This window comes from Poecilia mexicana, unplaced genomic scaffold, assembly GCF_051168715.1.
Source record: "Poecilia mexicana isolate PSO_F unplaced genomic scaffold, ASM5116871v1 scaffold_10, whole genome shotgun sequence".
NCBI classification, from domain to species: domain Eukaryota; kingdom Metazoa; phylum Chordata; class Actinopteri; order Cyprinodontiformes; family Poeciliidae; genus Poecilia; species Poecilia mexicana.
The window spans coordinates 17,362,338-17,385,739 of record NW_028263379.1 but is presented as its reverse complement, the minus strand read 5'-3'; the positions used below and the strand labels follow the sequence as shown (position 1 = coordinate 17,385,739).

General features: G+C 39.5%; 3 protein-coding genes across 3 annotated transcripts; 2 read left to right on the top strand and 1 right to left on the bottom strand.

Moving 5' to 3' along the window:
- The first annotated feature begins 4,312 nt into the window (after nucleotides 1–4,312).
- pola2 (polymerase (DNA directed), alpha 2) lies at nucleotides 4,313–11,312 on the top strand. The gene is made up of 18 exons (XM_015007956.2): nucleotides 4,313–4,632; nucleotides 5,213–5,337; nucleotides 5,592–5,680; nucleotides 5,785–5,842; nucleotides 5,939–6,048; nucleotides 6,263–6,462; nucleotides 6,617–6,705; nucleotides 7,757–7,909; nucleotides 8,481–8,543; nucleotides 8,625–8,676; nucleotides 8,770–8,894; nucleotides 9,009–9,047; nucleotides 9,133–9,206; nucleotides 9,322–9,436; nucleotides 10,188–10,294; nucleotides 10,381–10,437; nucleotides 10,517–10,643; nucleotides 10,747–11,312. Exons 1-18 carry the CDS (start codon nucleotides 4,548–4,550, stop codon nucleotides 10,897–10,899), a joined length of 1,821 nt encoding a protein of 606 aa, XP_014863442.2. The 5' UTR covers nucleotides 4,313–4,547; the 3' UTR covers nucleotides 10,900–11,312.
- Nucleotides 11,313–11,855: 543 nt separating this feature from the next.
- Nucleotides 11,856–16,380, bottom strand: LOC106930427 (uncharacterized). The gene is made up of 10 exons (XM_088009502.1): nucleotides 16,200–16,380; nucleotides 15,602–15,755; nucleotides 15,267–15,350; nucleotides 14,725–14,812; nucleotides 14,133–14,615; nucleotides 13,927–14,050; nucleotides 12,671–13,363; nucleotides 12,457–12,606; nucleotides 12,358–12,392; nucleotides 11,856–12,269 (listed from the first exon to the last, which is right to left on the bottom strand). Exons 1-10 carry the CDS (start codon nucleotides 16,295–16,297, stop codon nucleotides 12,172–12,174), a joined length of 2,007 nt encoding a protein of 668 aa, XP_087865628.1. The 5' UTR covers nucleotides 16,298–16,380; the 3' UTR covers nucleotides 11,856–12,171.
- A 494-nt stretch (nucleotides 16,381–16,874) lies between these two features.
- Nucleotides 16,875–21,692, top strand: zdhhc24 (zDHHC palmitoyltransferase 24). Its single transcript, XM_015007902.2, has 3 exons — nucleotides 16,875–17,490; nucleotides 18,478–18,755; nucleotides 18,976–21,692. Exons 1-3 carry the CDS (start codon nucleotides 17,186–17,188, stop codon nucleotides 19,266–19,268), a joined length of 876 nt encoding a protein of 291 aa, XP_014863388.1. The 5' UTR covers nucleotides 16,875–17,185; the 3' UTR covers nucleotides 19,269–21,692.
- The last annotated feature ends 1,710 nt before the right edge of the window (nucleotides 21,693–23,402 follow it).

The following is a 23,402-nucleotide window of genomic DNA, read 5'->3' as shown; positions in this document are numbered from 1 at the left end:
TAACATTTTGTGACAGCAGAGCGGTTGATGATCCAGAGCATGTTTAAAGATACTTAAATCTCTTTTCTTCCCCATTCTTATCCCTGTTTGAACTTCAGCGAGTTGTCTTCATCCCATAGATGCTTAAAATCGCTGAATTGCTGCCGCAGAGTGGTTGGCTGTTTTGTGTTTCCAAGCAACAAACACGATTGGTAAATATGTTATGCAGCTGTTACCACCCTCCTCATTTAAAGATCAGATAGAAGAAAAACGTTTTCAAACAGGTTTGCACATTTCTCTGATTCTCTGACATCTTAATGTTACATGATTGACTTACCTTGAATGAGTTAAAATATCACAGACGTACTGTTGCAGAAGCTATTAGGTGTGGTGCTTAATCAATAACCCCCAAAGTGATTTTATTGTATCTGACCCTGGAGATAAAACATGTCAAACTGATAGAAAAAGACTGAACCTGCAGTTTTATGGTCAAGCTATGGTCTTCATCTGCTGGTTGTCTATGAACAGTTGGTGCCTTTTCATCTGGATCAATGTATGTACAGATAGCACACTGCAGATAGGAGCCCTCCTGTGATTTAATAGCCAGCAGGTTATTAATAAATAATCAATCACCTTGTCAGGATTTATAAATTCAGGACTCAGTGTTGATCCTCTTTGCTAACTTCTGTTTCAGTTTTAGAAGGCTGTTCATCAGTCAATAATAGTAAAGGAAAACAATTTCTGTCTTCTGAAACAAAAAAGTTAGAATAATTTATGTTTAGGCTTTTTACACACCTTTACTAAGGGAGCTTATGTGTAACCTTTAAAAACGTACTAGTAGAACATTATTAAAGTTTTTATTGTACTTTTTATTTAACCACAAAGGTCAGATTAAGGTCAAGGTCTTATTTACAACTGTGCCATAAAACTACTGACCCCATCCTCCTTCTTTTGAGGTGAAACGAAGGCAACATAATTTGCAGTTGAGATTGGCTGGGAAAATCAAAGAATAATTATTCTTAAGTGTAATTATTACTTACTTTTTCCCTTGCAAATCGGAATTAGACTCTTTAAAATAAAAAGAAATGTTCCAGTGCGGGGTTGTGTAACTTAATATATTTGCATATGTCTATTTTTAATAGAAGCAGCTTCTGTGAAACCTATTTGCTGCTATTGTGAGTCCTGCTTGGGACGCAACAGCCTTCATTTTGCGTTTCTAGATTATTTACCTCAGTAATAAATTTGTTCATCAACACCTTGACTTTCATCAGTGGTGGATGAACTCATGCAACCAACGTTTTCAAAACTTAGCAACTTCCTTCAAAGTTTTAGAAGATCTTTGGATATTCCTTCAGCTGAATTACTAAATGTAACAACCATATAGGCCAGTTTTTCTGCCTGAGTGGTTTTGCTTAGACATGTTGTCTCTCAGAGGTTTTTTTTTTCTTGTTTTGTTTTTGTGCCTTGAGTTGAATTAAACGGTCAATTTGAGTTTATTGTCTCTGTGGCATGACATGTATTGCAGCTCTAGTAACATTCCTGTGCCGGATCCACCCTCTTTCTCCCAGTCAGCAGCTGGGACTGGTAAACACAACCTCTGCTGGAAAAACATGTACCGACAGCCAAGATGCTTTGGAGGTCTTTACCTACAAGGGCTGGTTTCCCAATAAAAATCTGAAAATGTGGCTTAAATAGTTTGGGTGTCCACAGTGTTTATATCCATCTTGTGAAGATAATTAAAAACAAAACGTTATTCTCTTGACTGGAGAGAAATTCACATAGAAGCCACATGTTTATCTGTGAGAGAAGCTCTATCTATTTATAGGTGCAGAAAAAGAACATGCTTAGCTCATTGCAGAAGGAAATAATTAAAATCAAGAGTAAAACCAAACTATTTGGTGAAAGACGAGAAAAACAAACTCATTAAAGTGACAGTAGTGAAAAGAACAGACTGTACCATAAGTTTTTAGCTGTACTTAAAATCTACCTGAATCCAGAGGATTGTTTTCACCAACATTTCAGAGGGAAAAATGTGTGCACGTTTCCGGTTAAAATTATTCACTCCACTGGCAGATTTAGTTTTGAAATAATTTTATTCGACCAAGAAACTCATTTCTGTTAGGAAATGAGAGTGTCGTCTTTCAAAGGATAACAAAGCTATGTACAGGGAGTGTCAACCAATAAACATTTAACAGCTTATAGGTTCATTTTTTTACTATTTGTTAAATAGAGCACTTTTTTCAAGTCAGTTGTGTTAAGGTTTTTCAGGTCATTTTAGGGTTGTTAATTCATTTCGTTGCAGTGTATTCTGTAGTTTTCAACATGCAGTCATTTAAAAGGACAATAAAGAAAAATATCTTGACTCAACACGCAAAAAAAATAACTTTTACAAGTTCTGGCTGCAGTGGAATCTAATCAGCCTACTGATTGTATTTATGACAGCTGATTAGAGATAAAAGCTGAAGGGATACTTAAACCTTATGTTAATAATTCCCAGATAATCAGACCTGCACATGAAGAGCGATGCGGCTCAAAGCAGATAATGAGTTGTAGTGACGACAAAACATTTTTAATCTGATCAGCCAAAACTGATAACTGATTAAGTGACGTCTCAGTAAATTTCTTGTTTAGTTCACCCCATGTTTTTATTGTTTCGGCTTCATGTTGGGATTTTGTGCACAACTGTGTTGTGGTGTAAACTTTTGAAAGAAAAAAAAAAGATGTTTAAAAATAGGAGGGTTTGGCTTTGAATGCCTGCTTAATTTTAACAGCCTATAATTTTTCGAATAAATATTAGCTTTTTATTATAATTTTAATTTATTATGAATACTTTATTTTAATACAAGATAGCAATAAATAGATAAATAGCCAATAAAAAAGGAAATACAACTTAGCTTTGCCATTACAAACCTGTGATTCAATCAGTTTCAGAGGCTTTGTTAGAGCACCACCTAGAGGATTTTCTTTGCAACAACAAGCGCTCAACAGGAGCTCTGCGAAGTAAATTTGAAAAACACTGAAAGTAAAAATAAACAAAACAACAAAACGAAACAGATAGATACAAATACAGAAACAATTTTACAGCTTTTCTACTTTTAAATTATCAACTCTAAGTTTGTAAATGTATTTGGCGTTATTCACTAATATTTTTTATACATGTTTGACAAATATGTGAGGTTTTGTATTCATTTAACAATTTAAAACATAAATGATGTCTGTTGTGTGGTGGAGGGTTATGTAATCAAAGCAAACAATAATCATTCAATGGAATAAAACTGAGTTACAGATTATCACAGTTGTCAATAATTATTACATTTTGGTGTTTATTACTGTGTCTTTAAATACTCATTGATCCTTTTGTTGCATTTTGACATAATCTTTGGTGTGTTTTATTAGAATGTTATGTGATAGACAAACAAAATAGCACAAATACATAAATTAGAAGAAAGAGATTATTTTCAAATAAACCTTTTAAAAAATCTGAAATGTGTGGTGTGCATTTGTATTCAGGTTCCTTTATTTTTATATTCTTTGTTTTCTTTTCAACTTCGCAATTATCTCCTGTCTGTTGGCCTACCCCATAAAATACCAGTAAAATACACTGATCTCTGTGATTGTAAGATATTTTTTAAAGAACAATGAATGTTTTTCCTTTCCTTTGTATCAGTTTTTTCTGACTGTTACAATATTGTTTCAGCAGCTAACAGAACAAACTTTGAATTAATAATTTCATTAGAGCAGAAATCATTTAGGACTGAATTTGATCTATGAATAGATGATTGGATTTGACTGGCATGAACTGGATCAATCTAAATGTGGTCAGCTTAGAGTCTGTTTATACTTTTGTATTATTAAAACTTTTAATGAAGCTGTCCTTGAATTAAATTAAACCGGGTTTAATTAATAGAACAGAAGAACTTTATTATCTGTCCCAACAACTTACAGAAATTCTTCTTTGACAAGGGCTCCATCTACAGACATTTTCACAAATTACTCAAACCCCTTTATATTTGTATTTATTAACTAATAAATACAAATAAAAAGCGCGAGTAAGGTTAAAACAAACAAACTTTATTATTTTATTTTAGATTTTTTACTTTGTAAAATTTGAAGGACTTGCTTAAATCTTTCCAATGATTTATCCTTAACAACGTAAACAAAAAAAAACTTTGTTTTAACACATTGCGTTATTTCTTTTATCCTTATTTAGAGTCTAAAGAGGTCTTATTGTGAGGAAAGGTGGAAAAATGTAATAAATTAAACCAACTGTAACAGTTGAATTTTATTTTAGTGGCATAACTGTTTTCGCCTGTTTGCTGTGACGTAACTTCCGGCCGCCAACACCGACGGGCTTTTTTTCGCGGTAAAATGAAATTGGCTTGCTTGTTATGTTGATCAGATCGATTCATAGCGTATAGTTGAGGTTATCAGGTGTTTTTTCATTAATCGCGGCGCTGGTTTTGGTATGAAGCGGGCGGAAAGCTAACATTTAGCCGTTAACGGACCGTCGCAACATTTGGACCAACTGAAGCCAGAACTCGAGCTTTATTTGATTAAATACAGAAACAATGGCGCTTGTACCCACGGACAACTTAAAGGCAGAGCTGCAAACCTTCGGGATTACCTGCGAAGATGACTCTGTCCTCGACAAGAGTGAGTGTTTTACCTTCTGTAGTCCTTTATTAAGTCACATTTGTTGTTCTCTGTGCGCCTGCTTATGTCTCTTATGCTGACTTGTAAATATCTACAGGAATGCATCCAGCTGTACTTACTGGACTTTTTCCACATTTGTCAGCGTTACACCCATACACCTCCCTGTTTTCTTTATATTTTAGATGCAGGCTTAACGTTGATCCTGATACTAGCTTCCCTGTTCCTCCTGATAAAATCATTCCTCAGCATCATTCTGCCATTGTCATGTTTCTCTATAGGAATGGTGTGCTGAGGGTGATGTGCTGTGTTGGTTTCCAGCTGCTTGTGGCAACAGTCATCAACAGTGTCTTTCTTTTTGCCACTCTTCCACGAAGGCCAGACTTAATCTGGATTTAATCTGAGATTAAATTACTCACTATGTAATTATTATAAATCCTGAAATACATTTACTGACACATGTGTTAGTTTGCCACATAAAATGAAAACAAAAAAAAATGTTCTGGAGTTTGTGTTTGTAATTTAAAGGGTTATAAATACTTTTTTAAGGACTTTGGACCGTTTCATTGTTTCTGTCCTGCAGTGCTTGAACTGTGCATCTGCAACAGGCTAGACACAGATAAGATGATGTCAGAGTGGATTGCCTACAGTACCACAAAGGATGGACTAGAGCTCACCCTGGACAACCTGGAGCACTTTGAGCATGAGGTAACAAAACATTTATGTTTAGTGGACTAAACTTATGTTGAGTTTTTCCATTAACAGGATTTAATGGATTTAATTATCTTAAATCCTTGAGTTCAATTCAATTGGTGATGCTGTGGGTCTCTGATTAAAGACTGTTGCTTATGACGATAGCTTGTTTAGCTTCATGTGTGAACTGGGTTGTGTTTGGATTTGTTGGCGTTATCTTGTGGTAACACCCGGTGTTTCTGCAACTTTTAATTTATTTTTCTTCTCAGCTTTGGAGCAAGAAGAGTAAATCCAAATCGAGCTCCTGGAAAGACGAGAGTTATAACCGAACCAGAGACATTCATTCGTTGGAGGAACTGTATCCTCTAAGGCGATCTCGCAATAAGAAAAAATGCGATTCATAATGTTTTTGTAAAGACCAGCTGGATGCGACTGCAGACCTTGACAAACCCTTTTCCCCAGAATAAAAGCTGAAGAAGAGGAGGAGAATCTCTTAGACTCTTACTCCACTCCCGGGAAGGTACGCTGCCACCGCTTTGCTGTGGAGTCCTGCTCGTCTGAGTTCAGGTTTAAAATAAAACATTTAGATGAAGTTCTGTTGGTTTATGTCGTACAGAGCTCTCAGAAACGAGTGCTCTCCACTCCAGAGCATCCTCAGTCCAAACGGACCTCCGCTCTGCTGACCAGTCCGGGTCTGCTGCTGTCTCCAGCTAACTTTTCCCCCAGGTATTAATCTGAAACACCTCCAGTCTTTATTTAGAGATGTTATTTTATCATTTGTACTTTTTCAAAGACTTGCAAAGTGCATCTTTACTCTCCGTTTTTTTTTTTTTTTTTATTATTTATTTTCTTATGAAACACCGTGAGGTGATGTCACTAAGAAATCTTTTAAATATGAAAAGTATTGTTTAACAACAAGCATCTGTATTTTCTTCCACAGTGTGACGCCTTCACAGAAGTACAGCCAGCGAAGCGGTAAGGGGGAGGTGGTGGTTTCGTTTGGAGCCGTGCAGGGCGCGCGCTGGACGGGCCGGAAGGACCCGGGCGCAGGCGTCCAGGTGAATCTTCTGGAGCAGCCCGACGAATCCCTCCGCAGCGGCTACAAATACATGTTCCAAAGGCTGCGGGACGTTCGAAATGGTACACAGCAGTTCCACAAATTTATCCCAAAAGTCCTGCTCTCCATTGTTTCTAATTATAAATTGATTTTAATGTGTTATAATCTGTGTCGTTCAGTCACACAACCATCAACGTTTTTCCCTTTATGCCTGGTTTTCTTGTTTTTCTCCTCCAGTGTTGTCAGAGAAGATTGAAGAGATGGGAGAAAAGCTGAGGTCTCGCTTCAGCATCGAGGAGTTTTCAGCCGTCTCTCTGCCTGCTCAGGTTCATTGCTCTTAAATCGGCCAACAAAACTACATTTATAGATCATTTTCATACAGTAAGGTGCAAAACAACGTGCCACAGAAGTTCAAAACTTAAAGACAGATGAAATTTAAAACGTAAATAATTGTACAAAAGCTGCTCAAATTCAAATAAAAACAACTACAGACATAAGAGATGGTGTGCATGGTGCAATAAATCCAAATATCTGTGTAAAAGATTTAGGCCACCTCTGATTTCTTTGTCTTCTTACAGAGCTGCCAGACTCTCTCATCATGGGATGTATTGATCAATAGTTTACTTTTTTAAATATATGAATAAAATTTTTATGTAGTTTCTTGAACTGAATTGCAGAAGTGAAGCAACTTTGTGACAAGAAACAGTCCGTTTGATTTACCTTAAAAATGACCACTGAGTGAATCTCCTCTATCGCTCTTTCATGCATCTTGATAATCTTTTCACTCTGTAGAAGGGAGGCAGATATCGGGTCAGTCTGAGCCTCTCGTTTCTTTCAGAGTTAAATTGTTCTGCAAACTTCAGACAAACATAAAGTCCTCATTTATTGACAGTTTACTTCACCAGAAACTGGTGTTTTCTGCAGATTGCCGGACGCATCAGTTCAGATGCAGGATTATCCTCAAATCCCATCAAGTCCCAGATTGTATGCACATGTGAAATAATAGTAATAAAAATTAAGTAGGGATTTTTTTTTTTGTCTTCATTTATTACCTCCTTAGATTAGTAAGCTTGATTGCATAACCTAAATATTGTCAGAAAATAGTACAGTTGCTTTATTGGACAACTTTTACCTTCTGAATTAGTTGTAAAATTATTCTGAATGTCTAGTGAAGACATTTACTTGTTTTATCTTTTATCTTTTTAGTACATATTGTTCTACTGTTGTCAGGCTATTTTTGTCCACATTTTAAAGTCCTTCACTGGAGCTTTATGAGTTGCAGCCTAACATGATCTGCTTCAAAGCCCTTTATTTGTAAAAACGATGATGATGATGATGATGACTGTCTGCTTCGTTGTCTCTGCTCGTCTCCTCCAGGACAGCATCACCGTGTTGGGTCAGATTTGCTGCGACGGCAACGGCAAACTGAACGCCCAGTCGGTTCTGCTGGAGGCGGGACCAGAGCACGGCGGCCAGCTGGTGCCCGTCGACCTGTCTGAGCTCAAACAGTATTCTCTGTTTCCTGGTCAGGTGAGCCGAACACGTCCGTTAAAGCTGAAGTGCAGCTGCGGTGCGCGGTGGTTTCTCCTTTGCCTCTGCGCTGAGGTCAGTGTGCAGCAGGTTATATGGCCACCCAGAGAAACAGAGCATGCCAAGGAGGTGGGCTGGAGGCAAACCCACCGTCTGACCGAGAACTCTGACAGTCAAACAGCAATTCTTCTTCTTATTATTATTCTTATTCTTATTTATGAACATCTACCTACAAATGTCCTGGCATCCATCAGGCTGGAAAAATCTGAGATTTTATTTAAGTTTTTTCAAGTCTAGAGAAGTTTAGAAAAACAAAATGGAGTAAAAGTATCTACTAATATTCCTGGACTTTATTCCCATACATTTTTCTGTTTGTCCATCCATCCATATGTAAATGTTTTTCTCCATCCATCTATGTGTCTTGTGCACCAGTTTGTCCAAAATCAGTTCATCCATCCAACATCCATGTGTTTTTCTTAATCCATCCATCTGTAAATCCGTTTGTTGATCGTCACTCTCTTTCTCCATCTCTCGCTCTCCATCTCTCCCCCTCTCTCTCTCTCTCTCTCAGGTGGTGCTGATGGAGGGAATGAACACAACAGGAAGAAAGCTTGTGGCCTCCAAGCTTTATGAGGTCAGGCGCTCATTTTGCTCTTTCCTCTGTTTATTGTTGTGAGCCGTTGGCACGTCCTGCATCAACTCTGTGTTTGTTTAGGGTGATCCTCTTCCTTTTCACTCCACCGGCGCAAAAATGGAGACCAACGAAGGTAATTAGTTTTCCGTAGAAACTCTTAAATTCCTGTTTATTCATCATCTGTGAGAAAAAAGCGGTTTTCCTCTCTACTCCTCATCTCGCTCAGCGGCGGAGCCGTTGAACATTCTTGTGGCCTGTGGACCATACACGCCCTCTGACAGCCTGACCTTTGACCCTCTGATAGACCTGATCAATGTCATTGTCAGGGATCGTCCTGACGTCTGCCTGCTGGTAAGCCTGTCAGATGCTGACTCATCAGTGTGAAGGAAGAGCTTCTCAGTATGTTTTATGCAGTCTGGATGTTTGGTGAGCAGCGTGTCCTTTTATTCTTCTTCTCTTCTCTAGTTTGGTCCTTTTGTGGATTCCAAACATGAACAGATCGAGGTACGATTCGTTGTCACTCCGTGTTTAAAGCCAGCAAGACGTTTTTACAGCAGCATAGTCTGATGTCCAGCTGTTTGTCTCACAGAAAGCCAAGGTGACTGAGACGTTTGAGACAATTTTCCACCGCTGCATCGACAGTATTGTGGATGGAACCAGAAGGTGCGCTACGACTCCGCTGTTTATGTCCCTGGTCGACGTTTGAAACAAAAACACGTTCTGCATAACTCAGTGCTGAGCCCAAATCTGGAATGTTCTTGTTTTTTCTTCTGTGAAGTGTCGGCTGTCACTTGGTGTTTGTCCCGGCCCAGAGAGACGTCCACCACGAATTCATCTACCCACAGCCTCCCTTCACCCTGCCGAACCCCAGCAAGGACCAGGCCCAGGCCCAGGTCGCTCTCACACACACAGACACGCACACAGAATAGATGGTCTGATCCTGGTAGACTCAGCACATGCAGCAAGTGTAAATCAGTCCCTCCAGAAAGCTGTGATGCTGCAAATTCCCTCATCATTTGCTAAATTTTCACAGGTCATCGCAACTTTTCCCCAAATCTGACAAATCACCTTAACGTTTTCTACATTTCCTTCGTTTTCTGACCAATCACCGCCATCCCCTTCTAATTTTAACTTCCTGTTTTTCTTGATAGCCAAACCCGCAAGATGAAAGAATGTGTGACTCCAAGCGCAAACATTTGGCTTTTGGTTTTTTTGCTAAAACCATTTTTAGTTCTTTTGAGTTGATTTGTGTAGGATTTGCTTGTTAACTTGAATTACAATTTTATAAGTTTTCTTTTGCACGCTGATAACTCTTCAAGACTCGATTTTATTTGTATTATGGGGCAAATTTCAAGAAGATACTTGACTTTTCTGTAAGACTATGTTATGGTAAAAAATAAAGTTAAAAAACTCACCACTTTACCACAACCGTTTGACAAAGTCAGTCATTTTAGGCTGCAGTGATCAGAAAAACACAACATCCTGGAGGGATTGGTGATTATAAATATTCCACCTGAGACGAACTATGTAGTTTTTTTCTAACCGGGTCATCTAAAAGGAATCAGTTTATACAGGCAGGTGAACTGAGACTCTCCTCTCAGCTCTCGTTCTGATGGTTCTCCGATGTTTAACGTGTTTGTGCAGCGGGTCACCCTGGTTCCTGACCCCTGCACCCTGCTGATCGACGGAGTGACTTTTGGCCTGACGTCTTCTGACATCCTGTTCCACATGGGAGCAGAGGAGATCAGCTGGTGAGGAAACGTTCACAGATGACGGAAGCCTTTCTTTCCGCTCCCTGTCACCTCAGTTTAATAACTGTAGCTGTGCGGTGTTGCAGCGGCACCAGCTCGGACCGATTCTCCCGCATCCTAAAGCACATGCTGACTCAGAGGAGGTACGTGTCATCCAAGTCTTCCTTTTTTGTTTTTCCTTTTATCACGTCGAGAAGCACTAATGTCCGTCTCTTCCTGAAGTTTCTACCCCCTGTACCCACCGGCCGAGGAGGTGAACATGGATTACGAGAAGTTCCAGATTCACGGTCAGATGTTGGTCACACCGGATATTCTCGTCGTTCCCTCTGAGCTGCGTTACTTCGTGAAGGTAGAAACATTTCGGAATCGTGTCAGAAACTGGATCAAATGTCCACTTGACCATGTTTTTAATATTTTAACTCCCTCCCCCCTCTTCCACCTCGCATCGTCAGGATGTGGCGGGTTGCGTGTGCGTGAATCCTGGACGGCTCACCAAAGGCCAGGTGGGAGGAACGTACGGCAGGCTGCTCATCCAGCGCAGCGCCGCACCCGAAGATGGCAAGCGAGAGAGCCCATGTTTAACCGCTCAGGTTGTGAAAATATGATATAATAAAGATTCAAGTTGTTACGAACATGTAAAACGAGCTGAGTCCATCTACAAGTTTTCTGTTTTTAAAAGCATTTGTTTCCTGGTGAAATCCTAATGGTCTACTTTTATATTCCAAAAATATCTAAAGGGCTGTTTTCAGAAACGCAGCAGAAATAAATTATTAAATTCATTTTTTTTTTTTTTTTCACACTTTTTGTTCTGTCCTGAATGTTTCTTTAAAGCTTTATTTCAACAATCACCTCTCCCCTGTGTGCTAATTTGACAAAACTTTTCTTTGGATCATTTATGATTTTGTTTTTTACTGGGTTTTCTGTTGGTGGTTGAAATTAATTTATCCTAATTAGGGCTGTAACGATTCCTCGAATGACTTGAGTACCTCGATTATTAAAATTCCTCGAGGACAATTTATCTGTCTCGAAGCTTCGTTAATTTATGTTTTATTATTTAGCGCACCGCGTTCCGCCCGGGTATTATTTGTGGTGGGTTAGGGTTAGTTAGGGTTAATTTTTCGGCGTTTTACCTGGTTTTGGGGGACAAATGAACATTGCCAGACTGTGTGGCGCGATGCTGGGAGTACGACTCAATTACTAAAATATTGTTTTACAACAACCCCAATCCTAATTAAGTTCTACTTTAATGAAAAGCAGATTTCAAATAAATCAGCATTTCACAAACATTGCCATGAAATTTTTTTTTATCTATCCATCAAAATTGTTAGTTTTATTTTTGTTGTTGAGATATGTGCACAATGAATTCATGCTGAGTGGTTTCAGCATACAGACATTAAATGTATAAAGAATAAAATAGAGCATACAAAGAAGAAAATAATGTGAAAGATGGAAGTGCATCTCAAAGTAGTATATTTAAGTTTAAAAGTATTTAACTTGTTCAGTTCAAGAAGGAAAAAAAAAACGATGGAAAGTTGGGTGGAAGGAAAAAGTGGCAGGAAAAAGGTGGACATGCAAAAGGAATCGCCAGAGATTCACAGACTGGGGCTGAATGCAGAGCTTCAAGAGCCACCAAACAGGCCAGACTGCCGTTGCTTTTAGAAAACAAGGAGAGGCAGAGACTTCGCGACCTAAACAGTGAAAGCTGATGATGAATCAAACTGGGCTTCCTTAACACCTGCATGCCACGCCATAGTGACACAGTGACACCATCAGTGTTGTCCGACCTGGTGAGGTCATCGGAGGTCTGGTGCTTTCCTCTCTTTCTATACTGCATAGTTGCTATTTGGAGGAATTTCATGGTGTCCAACATGTCCAATTTAGTCATAAAAGTGATCAGACTCGTCCGAGTCACTTTTTTGGTCCGTCTTCGCTCCGTCCTCCGTCACTTGGAAGATGCCCAAGTTGAGACATGTGGCTGAAAAATATATTCAGTAAAAATCTCAATGATGAACGTCTTCAATTACCTGCCAAATACATTTATTTCCTGATGTTCCTGAACGTACCTTTGGGCTTCTCCTCGGTTTTCACAGCATTTTGTCTGAAAAATGGAACAAAGTGATTAAGTTATGTCCCACGATGTGTTTTATGACAGATTTACTCACTTTTTGTTTATTGGCTCTTCAGGCGCCAGAAGATTCTCAATATCCTCTTCATCACTTGGTTCCTTTGACTTATTGTTTGAGGACCCAGTGTCGCTCTCCTCTTCCTCATCTTCAGCTGCTTCCTCTGGGATGTTCTTCATCTGTTTGGACCTGAAGCAAAATGGCTGCATGTTTAGTTTGTGCCGAATGAAAAGAAGGTTTCATGGTTTCATACCTGTTTTCCTGTGGACAGATGATGCTGTCCTCAGAGTCTCCTGCTTCTTCACTCCTGAGTTGGTCTTCCTCTTCATTTGACTCCTCTTCCTCTTCTATCCACTCACTACCTTCTCTCTCCTCATCTTCATCCTGTGAGGAGTCAGAATCCTTCTCCCCATCATCTCTGCTTTCATTCTCCAGTTTTTCTGACTGATCTTCGTCTTCTTCCTCATCCTTATCCTCCTTTTGATTCCTATTTCGAGGAATCTCATCGTTGCTCTCCTCATCGTCTTCCTCAGCATCACCACCCTCTTCACTTTTCACCTCCTTCTCTTTCTCTTCATCTACAGATCCTTGGTTTTTCTTTCCTTCTTCTTCATCCTTTTCTTCTGCGATGCTTTGCTCGGAGCTGTGAACTTCCTCATCTCTATTTTCACTTTTTGCTACATCATCTCCTTTACAGCCTCCTGATTTATTGTCTTGAGCTGGACTCCTTGTTTTTTCACTTAAGCTGTCAGTCTGCTCCTCTTCCTCACTCCTGCTAAGCTCCTCTGCCTCCTTCTCGGGTGGTGGTGACCCAGTGTTGACCCCCCTGCCTCGCTCTAGCCTCCCTCTGCTTGCTGTGCCTCCTTCCTCAGAGGAGCAGCTTGTTTCTGAGTCCAGGGCGACGGCACAGGAGACGGCGACGACCTCACTGGAAGTCCTGGATGACCTGATAAGAGACGGTTGAAACACGGAGATTTGAGACCTAACCCTATGAGAGAACAATAACAGTTTATTTTTCTAAACAGCTAACTTTAGTTTTCCAGTAAGAAATCCTTAAACTACAAGATAATGATGAACACAGTTACAATAGCTGTCTTCCAGCCTCAGTCAGAAAAAAAATAAAACCAACTTATTAGGTTTTGATCTTTTTAGCTTATTTTAAAGATCTGAGTGTAATTATGTAGTTTCAGGTTTCACCTCTGTGCTTCATAACAGCTTGGGAAAAAAACAGTGGGTGGAGTGAAAACTGTAGATAAAGCAGGAAAGTTGAAGTCATCAGTTTGTCAGTATTTCAGATATTTAAAGCAAAAACCTAATCAATAATTATCAATATCGACTGATATGAAATGTTTATATATCGTGATACGTTTCTTCAGACATATCGTTCAGAAATGAAGGATTGTTTAAAATATTTGCACATGGCTGTGTATTGTTTTGGCCATAGATTATGGAGGCACGTATTGTTGGTGAGGCTGATGTATCTGAGTGAACATAGTTATTATTTGTTACCTCTGAGAACCGGGTCTTTCTGACTCTGAGGATGAAGCCTCTGTTCTTCCTTTCTTCTCTCTGCTGGTCAAACAGGAATCTCTGCCGCTCTCACTGCTTTCCACATGTCCGCTAGAGAGACGGACTGCAGGATGCAAAGAAATGATCAATCAGACAAACGTGTGCACTTTAGTTACATACAGGGTTTGTTTCCTCCTGTTTTTCACCTGGTTTAATGTCGAGCTCAGAGGACAAACACCTTCCGCCTCCACCACCTCTCACCCTCTTTGAATTTGCTGCGCTCGTCTCATTTTCTCGCTCTACAATGTGAGAAGCACTCGACGCTGGCGGTTCCTCAGTGTGGAGCTGACCTGCAGATCCCACAGCGATCCCATCAGAGCAGGGGTGACTGTAGCGATCAGGAGCGCGGCCTACAGCTTCGGACCTGACCCACGGCCGATAATGATCGAATGGGGAGGTGAGGTGTTGGAGCAGAAGTGGATGAGGATATGGGAAGTTGGGTGGAGGGAAGGGTGAGGGACTCTGGGGTTGAAAAGGCGTTTGGAGGAAACCTGGAGGCACGCCTGCTTGGGTTAGCCAGGAGGGCTCCTGATGGGGATAACAGGAGGAACGATGTCGGCTATAAGCAGAGCTTCCTTCGGTGAAAAACGCTTGAGGAGCATCAACTTTTGGAGCCTTTATGAAAGGATCTGTGAATAAAGAGGAACCTGGTGGAAGAAGCTCCAAGCATCCAGCTTCTTTAACAAGAAAAATTGTTTGCAACCTCATATCTTCAAGTAGCAAAAGAAGAAAACAAACCTTGTGAAATCAGAGGCTCATCAGCTGTTGCTGTTGAGATTTGATCTTTACTGTGTTGCAGATAAGACTTCAAACAATCTTCCATTCTCTGTTGAGGAAATAAATGACTAATATGATGAGCAATAAACAGAAAATTATTTTTTTAGAAACACTTTTTTTTAAAGGAGGGCTTGTGGAGAAAATATAGTGATATCAAGAGGTTTTATTTATTTGTTATTGCATTGTAAATGAAGAAAGCAATGCATACTTGTGAAGTGGAAGAACAATTTTGCCTCAAATTTGAAAAAATGTGGAACACATTTGGTTTAGGCTCTTAATTCATACTTTGCAAAACAATTGTCTACTGCAGGTTTTTTAGGGGCTTTGTCTACTATCACCAATGTAAATGTATACCACACTTTAGTGTTGATCTGTAACATAGAATTTCAAAAATATTTTCATCTTTTCTTAGTTGTGACAAAATGGGAAAAGGTTTAACAGTAATAAATATTTTTTAAGGTAATGAAGTTGAGCCAGTGAGTTTGGTAAAGCTGTGGTTGTACCTTCTTGTGAGAGGCCTCAGTTTTCTCCTGAAGCTGCTGCTGCCAGCGGTGGAGGTTTTCCTCCAGGTACCGCTCATACTCCATCTGAAAATGTTAAAGTGTACATTTAAATAACTGTTAAACTCTAAGGCAAACTTTCAATCCTGAGTTACTTTAAAACATCTCCCAGTTACTGAATTTAATTTCATTTAATGCCTTTACTGTCACTGTTATCTGTCGCCACCAACAGAACTGCTCTGTCTCGCTCTGATTGCTGCTAGATTAAAAAAAAACTGTTTGAGAATCTGACAGTGCAGGTCATTGTGTTTGTGCGTTGGCTGTGTGCATCCTGTAACCCGTATAGTTTTCATGGCGGCGTTGTGGGCCAGCATCTCCTTCAGTGTGTCCTGGGCTCTCTCAAACTGCAGGAGAAGCTGCCTGTTGTGCTGCTGGGCTCTGCGCTCTCTCTCCTTCAGCTCCTGCAGACGCTGCTGAAGTTGCATCCCTCTGCTGCAGGAAATAAGAGAGGGAAACTTTAAAAACTGTGGTGGCATGCAGCGTGGATCATTCTGTATCTGCACCCCAGGCCATGTCATGTTTGCACTGGATTAAAGTAGTAGGGAAAATTCATCTTCTGCATGCTGCCTTTGTGAACAAGCCAAATCTTTTCTGGAGGAAAGTTTTATAGTCAGAGGAGGCAAAGATTTTTTTGACCAGAAGAATCTTTGGAGGAATTTAAAACTGTCAGTGGGATCACTCACATCAATGATGTATGTAAACTTCTAACCAGCACTGTACATTCATCCAGACTACTGTAACATTAACAGGTTGTTGTAAAACAATAAGTACCGTACTGTCAAGTGGATCATTTTTTCTGAAGCTTTAAGACAAAGCTACAGACAGTATAAACCCCAGATGTGTGAAGCCTGCCAGGTGTCTTTTTGAGTACCTTACCTTTTCTTTCTAAAAAGCTCTCTTTGTTTGGTAAAAGTATTTTGATCCATGCTGGTAAGATGCTCAAATGAAAGCGAATTCTCCCATGGTGCAGCCATGACTAGCTGAGCTCCTTAGATGAACAGATTATCTGGGATTAAGAGCGATGCTTTAAGGGGGAGGGACCATAACCATGCTGCCAATCCACATACACAGTACACATAACCTTTCTGAAGCGCTCTTTTAAATGCACAATGATTTTGTTTTAAAAATCAATCTTAATGGGTCTTTTTATGGTTTGTTTTATGTATTTTTAATACTATTACTACTAATAATTATTCAGCGATAATAATAATAATAATATTTTTTTATTATTTGTTGTCATTCTTGTTAATAATTACTGTTGTTTAAATTAAGAATGATATTACTGCTGATCATATTAACATTACTACTACTATTATTATTATTATTATTATTATAGGAGGAGGAGTACAGGGAATGATTAATAAAGCTAATTGTGAGAAATGTACACTCAAAGAGAAAGGATGGGGATGTAAAGGATGAGTTTAAATATCTGGATATTATTTGGGTTTTAAGATGATGTAAAATAGGTGCAGAAAAAAAGGCAAATATTCTGTATGTGACATGAAAGTTTGAAAAAGGCGGAGGCAATTTTAACACGCGGAACTGTACTATGTTGTCCCCCTCCGGTTGTATTATCATGTAGCACTACATCTCGAACGTAATTTGAGAGAAATTCAACAGAGCAGTTCCTTATCTAAAGAGTAATCTTTGATTTATTTTTCAACAAAGATTAATGTGATTTCGTATTTTAGGTCAGAATAATGTTTCCCGAAGGTTTGTGACTCAACATAATTAATTGAGAGTCGCGTAGCAAAGCGAACAGAGTATTATTTGACTAGCCGCTTGCTAACCACCCACTGTGCGTCTGTAAAATCGTTCCTTCAATACGCTGACCACGTCGCGGTTTTAGTTTTACTTTAAACATGACAGGGTTGGGCAGCAGGTTGTTCTGCAAGGTCGGGAAGCTTTGCGAACAGCTCCCTGTGTTCCTCAACACCTTCCTGGTGTTCTCCATCACCGGGGAGGTGAGCTACCTGGTGCTGGTGGCGGCTCCGCTGGAGGCGGAGCAACAGAAGACGGCGTGGTCCTCCTGGTGGAAGGCGCTGCACTTGCTGGGCCAGTACTTCATGCTGGGAAACATCTGCTGGAACGCTTTTCTCTTCCTGAAAGTCAGCCCCAGCATCAAGGGGGTGTTCCTGGGAGGAAATGGACTGGGCCAGGGCTGGAGGTAAGAAAGCGCTTAGGAACCCATCAGTCAATAAATACACACGCCTTTTTACTAGTTTTTCTCCTCAATTTCAACTCTATATAACGCAAGATTAAGTTAATTTCATTCTGGATTGTCCTAAATTAAGCAAAAACAAAATTAATGAAGATAATGTTCTTTTACATTTTGATAATGTGTCAATATCCAAAAGGTCACATCAATATCAGTTTGTTGGGTAAAAGATGTTTTGTTTACACAGAGATCTCATCTTAGCTTGTCATCCTTGAGAAGATAACTTTGGCAGACTGGATGGCAGTCATTTTATTATTTTCAATAGACTGTAGTTAGTAATGCAGGTCTTTCTGTAAAACCTATTAAGTGTCTGGTTGGCATGCTAAAATTTCCTAAACGTATAGAGTTAAAAAAACGTCAGTGCAGTGTTACAGTGCCTTGTAAAAGTATTAAAATAATTTCCAGTTTGTTGTATTTTGGTGAGATTTTATGTGACAAATCAATACAAAGTCCTTATGAAGGATACTAGTCCAGAACAAAATCTTTACAGAAAATATTGCAGTTACAGCTGCAGTTCTTTGGGGTATGACTCTGTAACTTTCCACATGTGGAGACTGAATTTTTTGTGTTATTATGCTCCAGTCCTGCAGGAATCCTGACTAAAATGGTTGTTTTGAGTTTTTACAAGTAAGCAAAATATTGAGCTTTTTCCATTATAGCTTTCATGTGCAATAATAACATAATTCTGGTTTTATAAAAAAAAAAAACAAATTCAGCACAATGTTGAAATTACGTTTATCTTAGTACTTCTAAACTAAAGTTAGTAAATGCTTAACTACTGTCTTAGAATTAATTTGTCAATAGAAAAGTATCAGCTAAAAGTTCATGTTAGGCTAAAAGTTCAGTTTGTATTTCTGTGATACTCAATGTAGCAAAGTAAAACTATCTAAGACATCTTCAGCATTAAATAATATTTTGTTGTCTTTTGTTACGCAGGTACTGTTACACGTGCGAGACACACACGCCTCCTCGCTGCTCCCACTGCTATGACTGCAAGGTGTGCGTTCTGCGGCGGGATCACCACTGCGTCTTCTTCGGCCAGTGTGTCGGCTTCCGCAACTACCGCTACTTCCTGTGCTGCTTGTTGTTCATGTGGTTGGGTCTCCTCTACGCCATGGTGATGAATGCCGAGGTCTTCATCGTCATTCTGAAGGAGGGCGTGACTCTGCACAGCATCCTGCTGCTGCTCATACCCTGGATCATGCTTGTTTCAGGTCTGCGACACTGGCTGCCCTGTACCTTTCGTTTGTGTTCTTTGTAGCTTTCAATATTAGCTCCAAGTTGGATTCGCTTCAAAATGTTACACTTATAGTTCTTTTTTAATTAATTTAAAGCTGAGGGAAACAATTTGTAAGAACAGACATTTCGGTTCAGACATTCTTATAATTACCTTTCTTGAAATTATACAAGCTAATATCTTCCTTTGTTTTTCAGGCCAGGTTTCAGCGCGGGCCTTCACCTTTGCCTTCATCGCCGACACCTGCGTTGTGGGTTTCCTGCTCGTCTCCGCCTTCTTCTTCTTCCACCTGTTCTTGCTGTTTCGAGGGCAGACCACCAGGGAGTGGTACTCTTCTCGCCGCCCCTACAACCTGGGTCCCGTTAACAACCTGCGGCAGATGCTGGGCCTTCGCTGGTACATCTGCTGGCTCTCCCCGCTTATCCCATCACCGCTCGTTGGAGACGGGATAAACTTCCAGGTCACGGGATCGCTGGAACCCTGCCAGTAACATCCGGAAGTCTGGACAGAGTCTGAGTCTTTGGTGGTGATGGTTTATGCTGACAGGAGCAGCAGCCGCAACATTATCTCGGTTTAAGAGGAGGTAGCTTTGGATGGGATGCTGCTTAGATACTTGGTGGTGGTCTTATCGTTTGAAATTATTCATCAGCCTTTTAATTGCGCTGAGAAGGGAAATCAGGGGTCGACCTGAAGATGGCATCTGCATCGGTTAAGGCTAACCTCAGATACTTATTCAATTCTGTACAACACTGAGCACTGAACGTATATTTAAAACAGCACTGAAGTAAGAATGTACTGTATCAATGATTAAAAGTAAATGTAGAATATTAAATCTTTCTTAGAAGGCACTTGCAACTCACAAATGTGGTGATGTAGTTAAACTTTGAGTGGACTTTTTCTTAAAGACCTAAGCTGCCTAAATCAGTCTCACTCAGATTTGTTTTGCACTTTTCCTGATTAAACTCCAGGATATTCTTCATCCACTTCTGAGCTGCTGATGAGTATGTCACAGGCCTTTAGTGGGGGCCGTTTCAAGCTGAACAAAACAAGATGCACAGTCAGATTCAGGTGAAGTTTCAGCTTGGCCAGCCTTAAAAAAAGGATCATGAACTCAAAATTTTCATCCTTTTTGTGATGTGTAACCTGCACTAAACAGATTACTCTTCAGTCTGGAGAAGGCCCTAAGGTATGTCTAATGACATCAAGGTGTTTAATGTAAAACAGAGGGAAACAACTACACGTTAGAAGGTAATTCGAAGGAAACTATTTTCTGTGATCTATATTAAAACTTTGGTGGTGTTTACTTAGGCTGTGAGAGAGAAACCAATTCAGTCACCTCATAAGAAGGCTTAGCAACTGTGCATTTGGGTTTTCAGCCTCTGTTTGTCAGGGAACCTGCTGGATTTAGATATTTTGTCTGCCTTTTGGAAATCTTAGTTAAAATAAGGTTTTGCATTCTCTAGGAAATACACACAGAGACAGATGTGTACAGGCATTAATGCTAACTGTGCTAATCACTAATATATGATACTAAGGATGGTTTTAAATGCCAACTTTGTAATCATTTCATCTTAGTTTTAACGTCCTCCACATTAATAATTGTTTTACTGCTCTTTTGTACCCTCCGTCATATTTAAGCATATTCCTTGGTGGCAAAAACATTCAACCAGGATATCAGGAAATATTTTAAATATAAATTATGATTGAAACCCACTTCGCACTTGCCTACATTCTTTGTCTATGCTCGCAACCACAAAGAAAATGGAGCCTTTTTGTGGGTTATTTAATATTTCTCACTTTGCCCTGACTTGGTTTCTGTTCAGTTGTGTAAATTAATATGTACACAATCTAATTCATGTCATGTATATTTTGCCAAAACCACAGCAATTAAAACGATGGAGTTTTGTGTAGCTGACCCTTAAAATAATAGTGAAAACTCAGCTTTACAAGAACTCCTCACACATTCAGACATCAACTCTGATGTTAAAATAAAAGAAAATCATTGACCAGACACTGTAAAAAGGGTATAAGAAACATTTTTCTTATAGCTCTTAAAGGTCAGAATTGGCTAAAATTACCAGTGGATCAAAGTTTGGTCAGAAATACTAATGGTGCATCTCTAACCTTCACATTTATTAAAAAAAAAAAACTCTCTGACATAGAGTAATTTTTTTGTTTACAGATTGATGTCATGTAAAGTCATCTAACAAATCCAGTATTTAAAATGATTTTATTACAGTGGTGTGTCAACAGTTTGTTTCATAGTTTCTAATTTGTTAGTGTTTCTGGCCATCAGGGACTTGAGCAACATTGTGTCATTGTACCATTCCTTACTGCAACATGAAACTGATCTTTATAACATCCTTCCTTTGCAAGGCGACAGTTCGTATCTTAATATTTGTATCAGTCAGTCTCTTTATGGTTTATTTTTTAAGGTATTGTTGAGCCTGATAATTTCAGTATGTTATCTCCTGTTGTGTCCTGTTTCAGTCCAGTATGTAGAATTGCCTTTGGACCGTGCTAACATGTCTTACTGCACTTGATGCCAGCTTTACTTTCATTACCTCGCCTGTATTTTGTAATTCAAACTCTCCTTGCCTTAAAGTGAATCAACAAATTACAAGCCTTTGGTTTGACAGGTTCTTAAGTGTTGGTGAATCTAGCAAAAACTGTTCAGTTTTATTTGTCTTAATTTTAATTGTTTTGAAAAAAACTGCTGTTTATTCTGTTGGGTTTTGTAGTTTAAACGTCCATGATCGAACTCTTTGACTTGAGATGCTTTGCTGTTTTTATTATTTTGTATCTGCAAATGTGTTGTGTTGTAATGTTTACTTTAAAAAATGTTCAGAAAAGTGTTTTCTCCTACTTCTGCTTCAGAATTTCTCAAATGTTTGATTAAAACTATGAAAATCAATGATATACCTGTTACTGTTACTCCTACTCCTACTAAATATTTATGAATGTAATTAAACCTGAACACTAACCCTGCAGGTTCCTTCAGGGAATGTTCCTTACAGGTACAACAGTCTTACCTTCTTTAAAGAGTGTTTTACACAAGAAGAACATAGTTATCTGTCAAATAATACTTATGGAACATCCTTTAAGGCAGGGGTGTCAAACTCAATTTCACCGAGGGCCACTTCAGCATATTGGCCACCCTCAAAGGGCCACATTGACGGTACAAATCAGGAGTGCCCAGCTGCAGTCCTTCAGACTCCAACTTTTAGATGCATCCCTGCTAAAACACACCCCAGGCAAAAGGTTGACTTCCCTCATTAGCAGCAACTCAGTTCTGTAGAGCCTTATAATGAGTAAATTATCCAGGTGTGTTAGAGAAGGAACTCATCTAAAGTTGCAGATGGTAGTTCTGGAAAACTAGACTTGGGCACCCCTAGCATAAAATGTATGAAAATACAATGTTAAAAATAAATTGAACACCTCATATTGTTAAATAACTCTTTGGAGCTTCTGGTTAGGAAGCGCATTCGAAACCTTTGTTTGAAATGGCTTGTTAAATTCAAGTCTCCATTACAGACCAGAGAAAACTAAAGAGAATGCAACTTTGTGTTAATCCATTTGAGGAGCCGGCAGTTTATCTTGAGGAAATAAATGACGATGCAAAAGTTAATTAGATTGTAACATGCGCAGTGCGCTGCTCAACCACTGCGGAGGCAGTTACGTTACGCCACTGAAGAATTAAAAACCGCTGGGAGTAACTCATCCAGCGGATTTAACAAATGGAGCCTTCTGGGTTCACGTTACCCAGGAGAGCGGCGCTCTGGAGGAGCTGCAGACGTGACATCTGTCCGTTTCGGAGAAGCGAAAAAAAAAAAATAATAAAATCCTTAAAGCGCACACCGGACCCCGCAGGGTAAAACACTCAGAGTTCAGTTGATCTGTTTGGATCAGACAGATCCAACTGACTGATGAATTAGCGCAGATTTTTCTGCAGATGGGAACCAGGAGGAAGTTGTTCAGACCCCAGCGGGTGAAGTGATGCTAATTTAAGTGAAGTCGCTTAATTTAATTTATTAAAAGTTATTGGGGCCTCAGTCAGTGGTTTTTTTGTCACTACGGAGAAAAATGTAGATGCATTTATCTGCTTAATTTGTGATGGGATCAGGATTCACGGTGAATATTCACTAAACCGCATAAAATGCGGCTAAATAGCCGATGTTAATATGATTATAATTTCACGGATAAAAATAGTACAGGGCCATTTTTTTTTTTTTTTTTTTTATGTTGTCGGTCAAGATAACGGATAACAAAAAAAGTCTAGCGCGACCTGCCGCCCTGACACCAACTCACACACATCTTCATTCACAGTCTTACTTGTAAATCGATTTTTCTTTTCTTGGACGTTTTGATGTTAGCTTGTCGATGTCTCAGTTTTATTCGCTGGTAAAATCAATAAGCAGCTTAAGGTGACTCTGCTGCTCTCTAGTGGCGAGAAGCCGTAATGTTGGCTGGTAACAATCGGAATGCATTATGGGAGATGTAGTTTGTCGTCAATTCGTGCTCAAAACCTATTTTAAGTCAATCATGGACCTATAAAACGCTGGGGGGGCCACATAAAATGACATGGCGGGCCACATGTGGCCCGCGGGCCTTGAGTTTGACACAT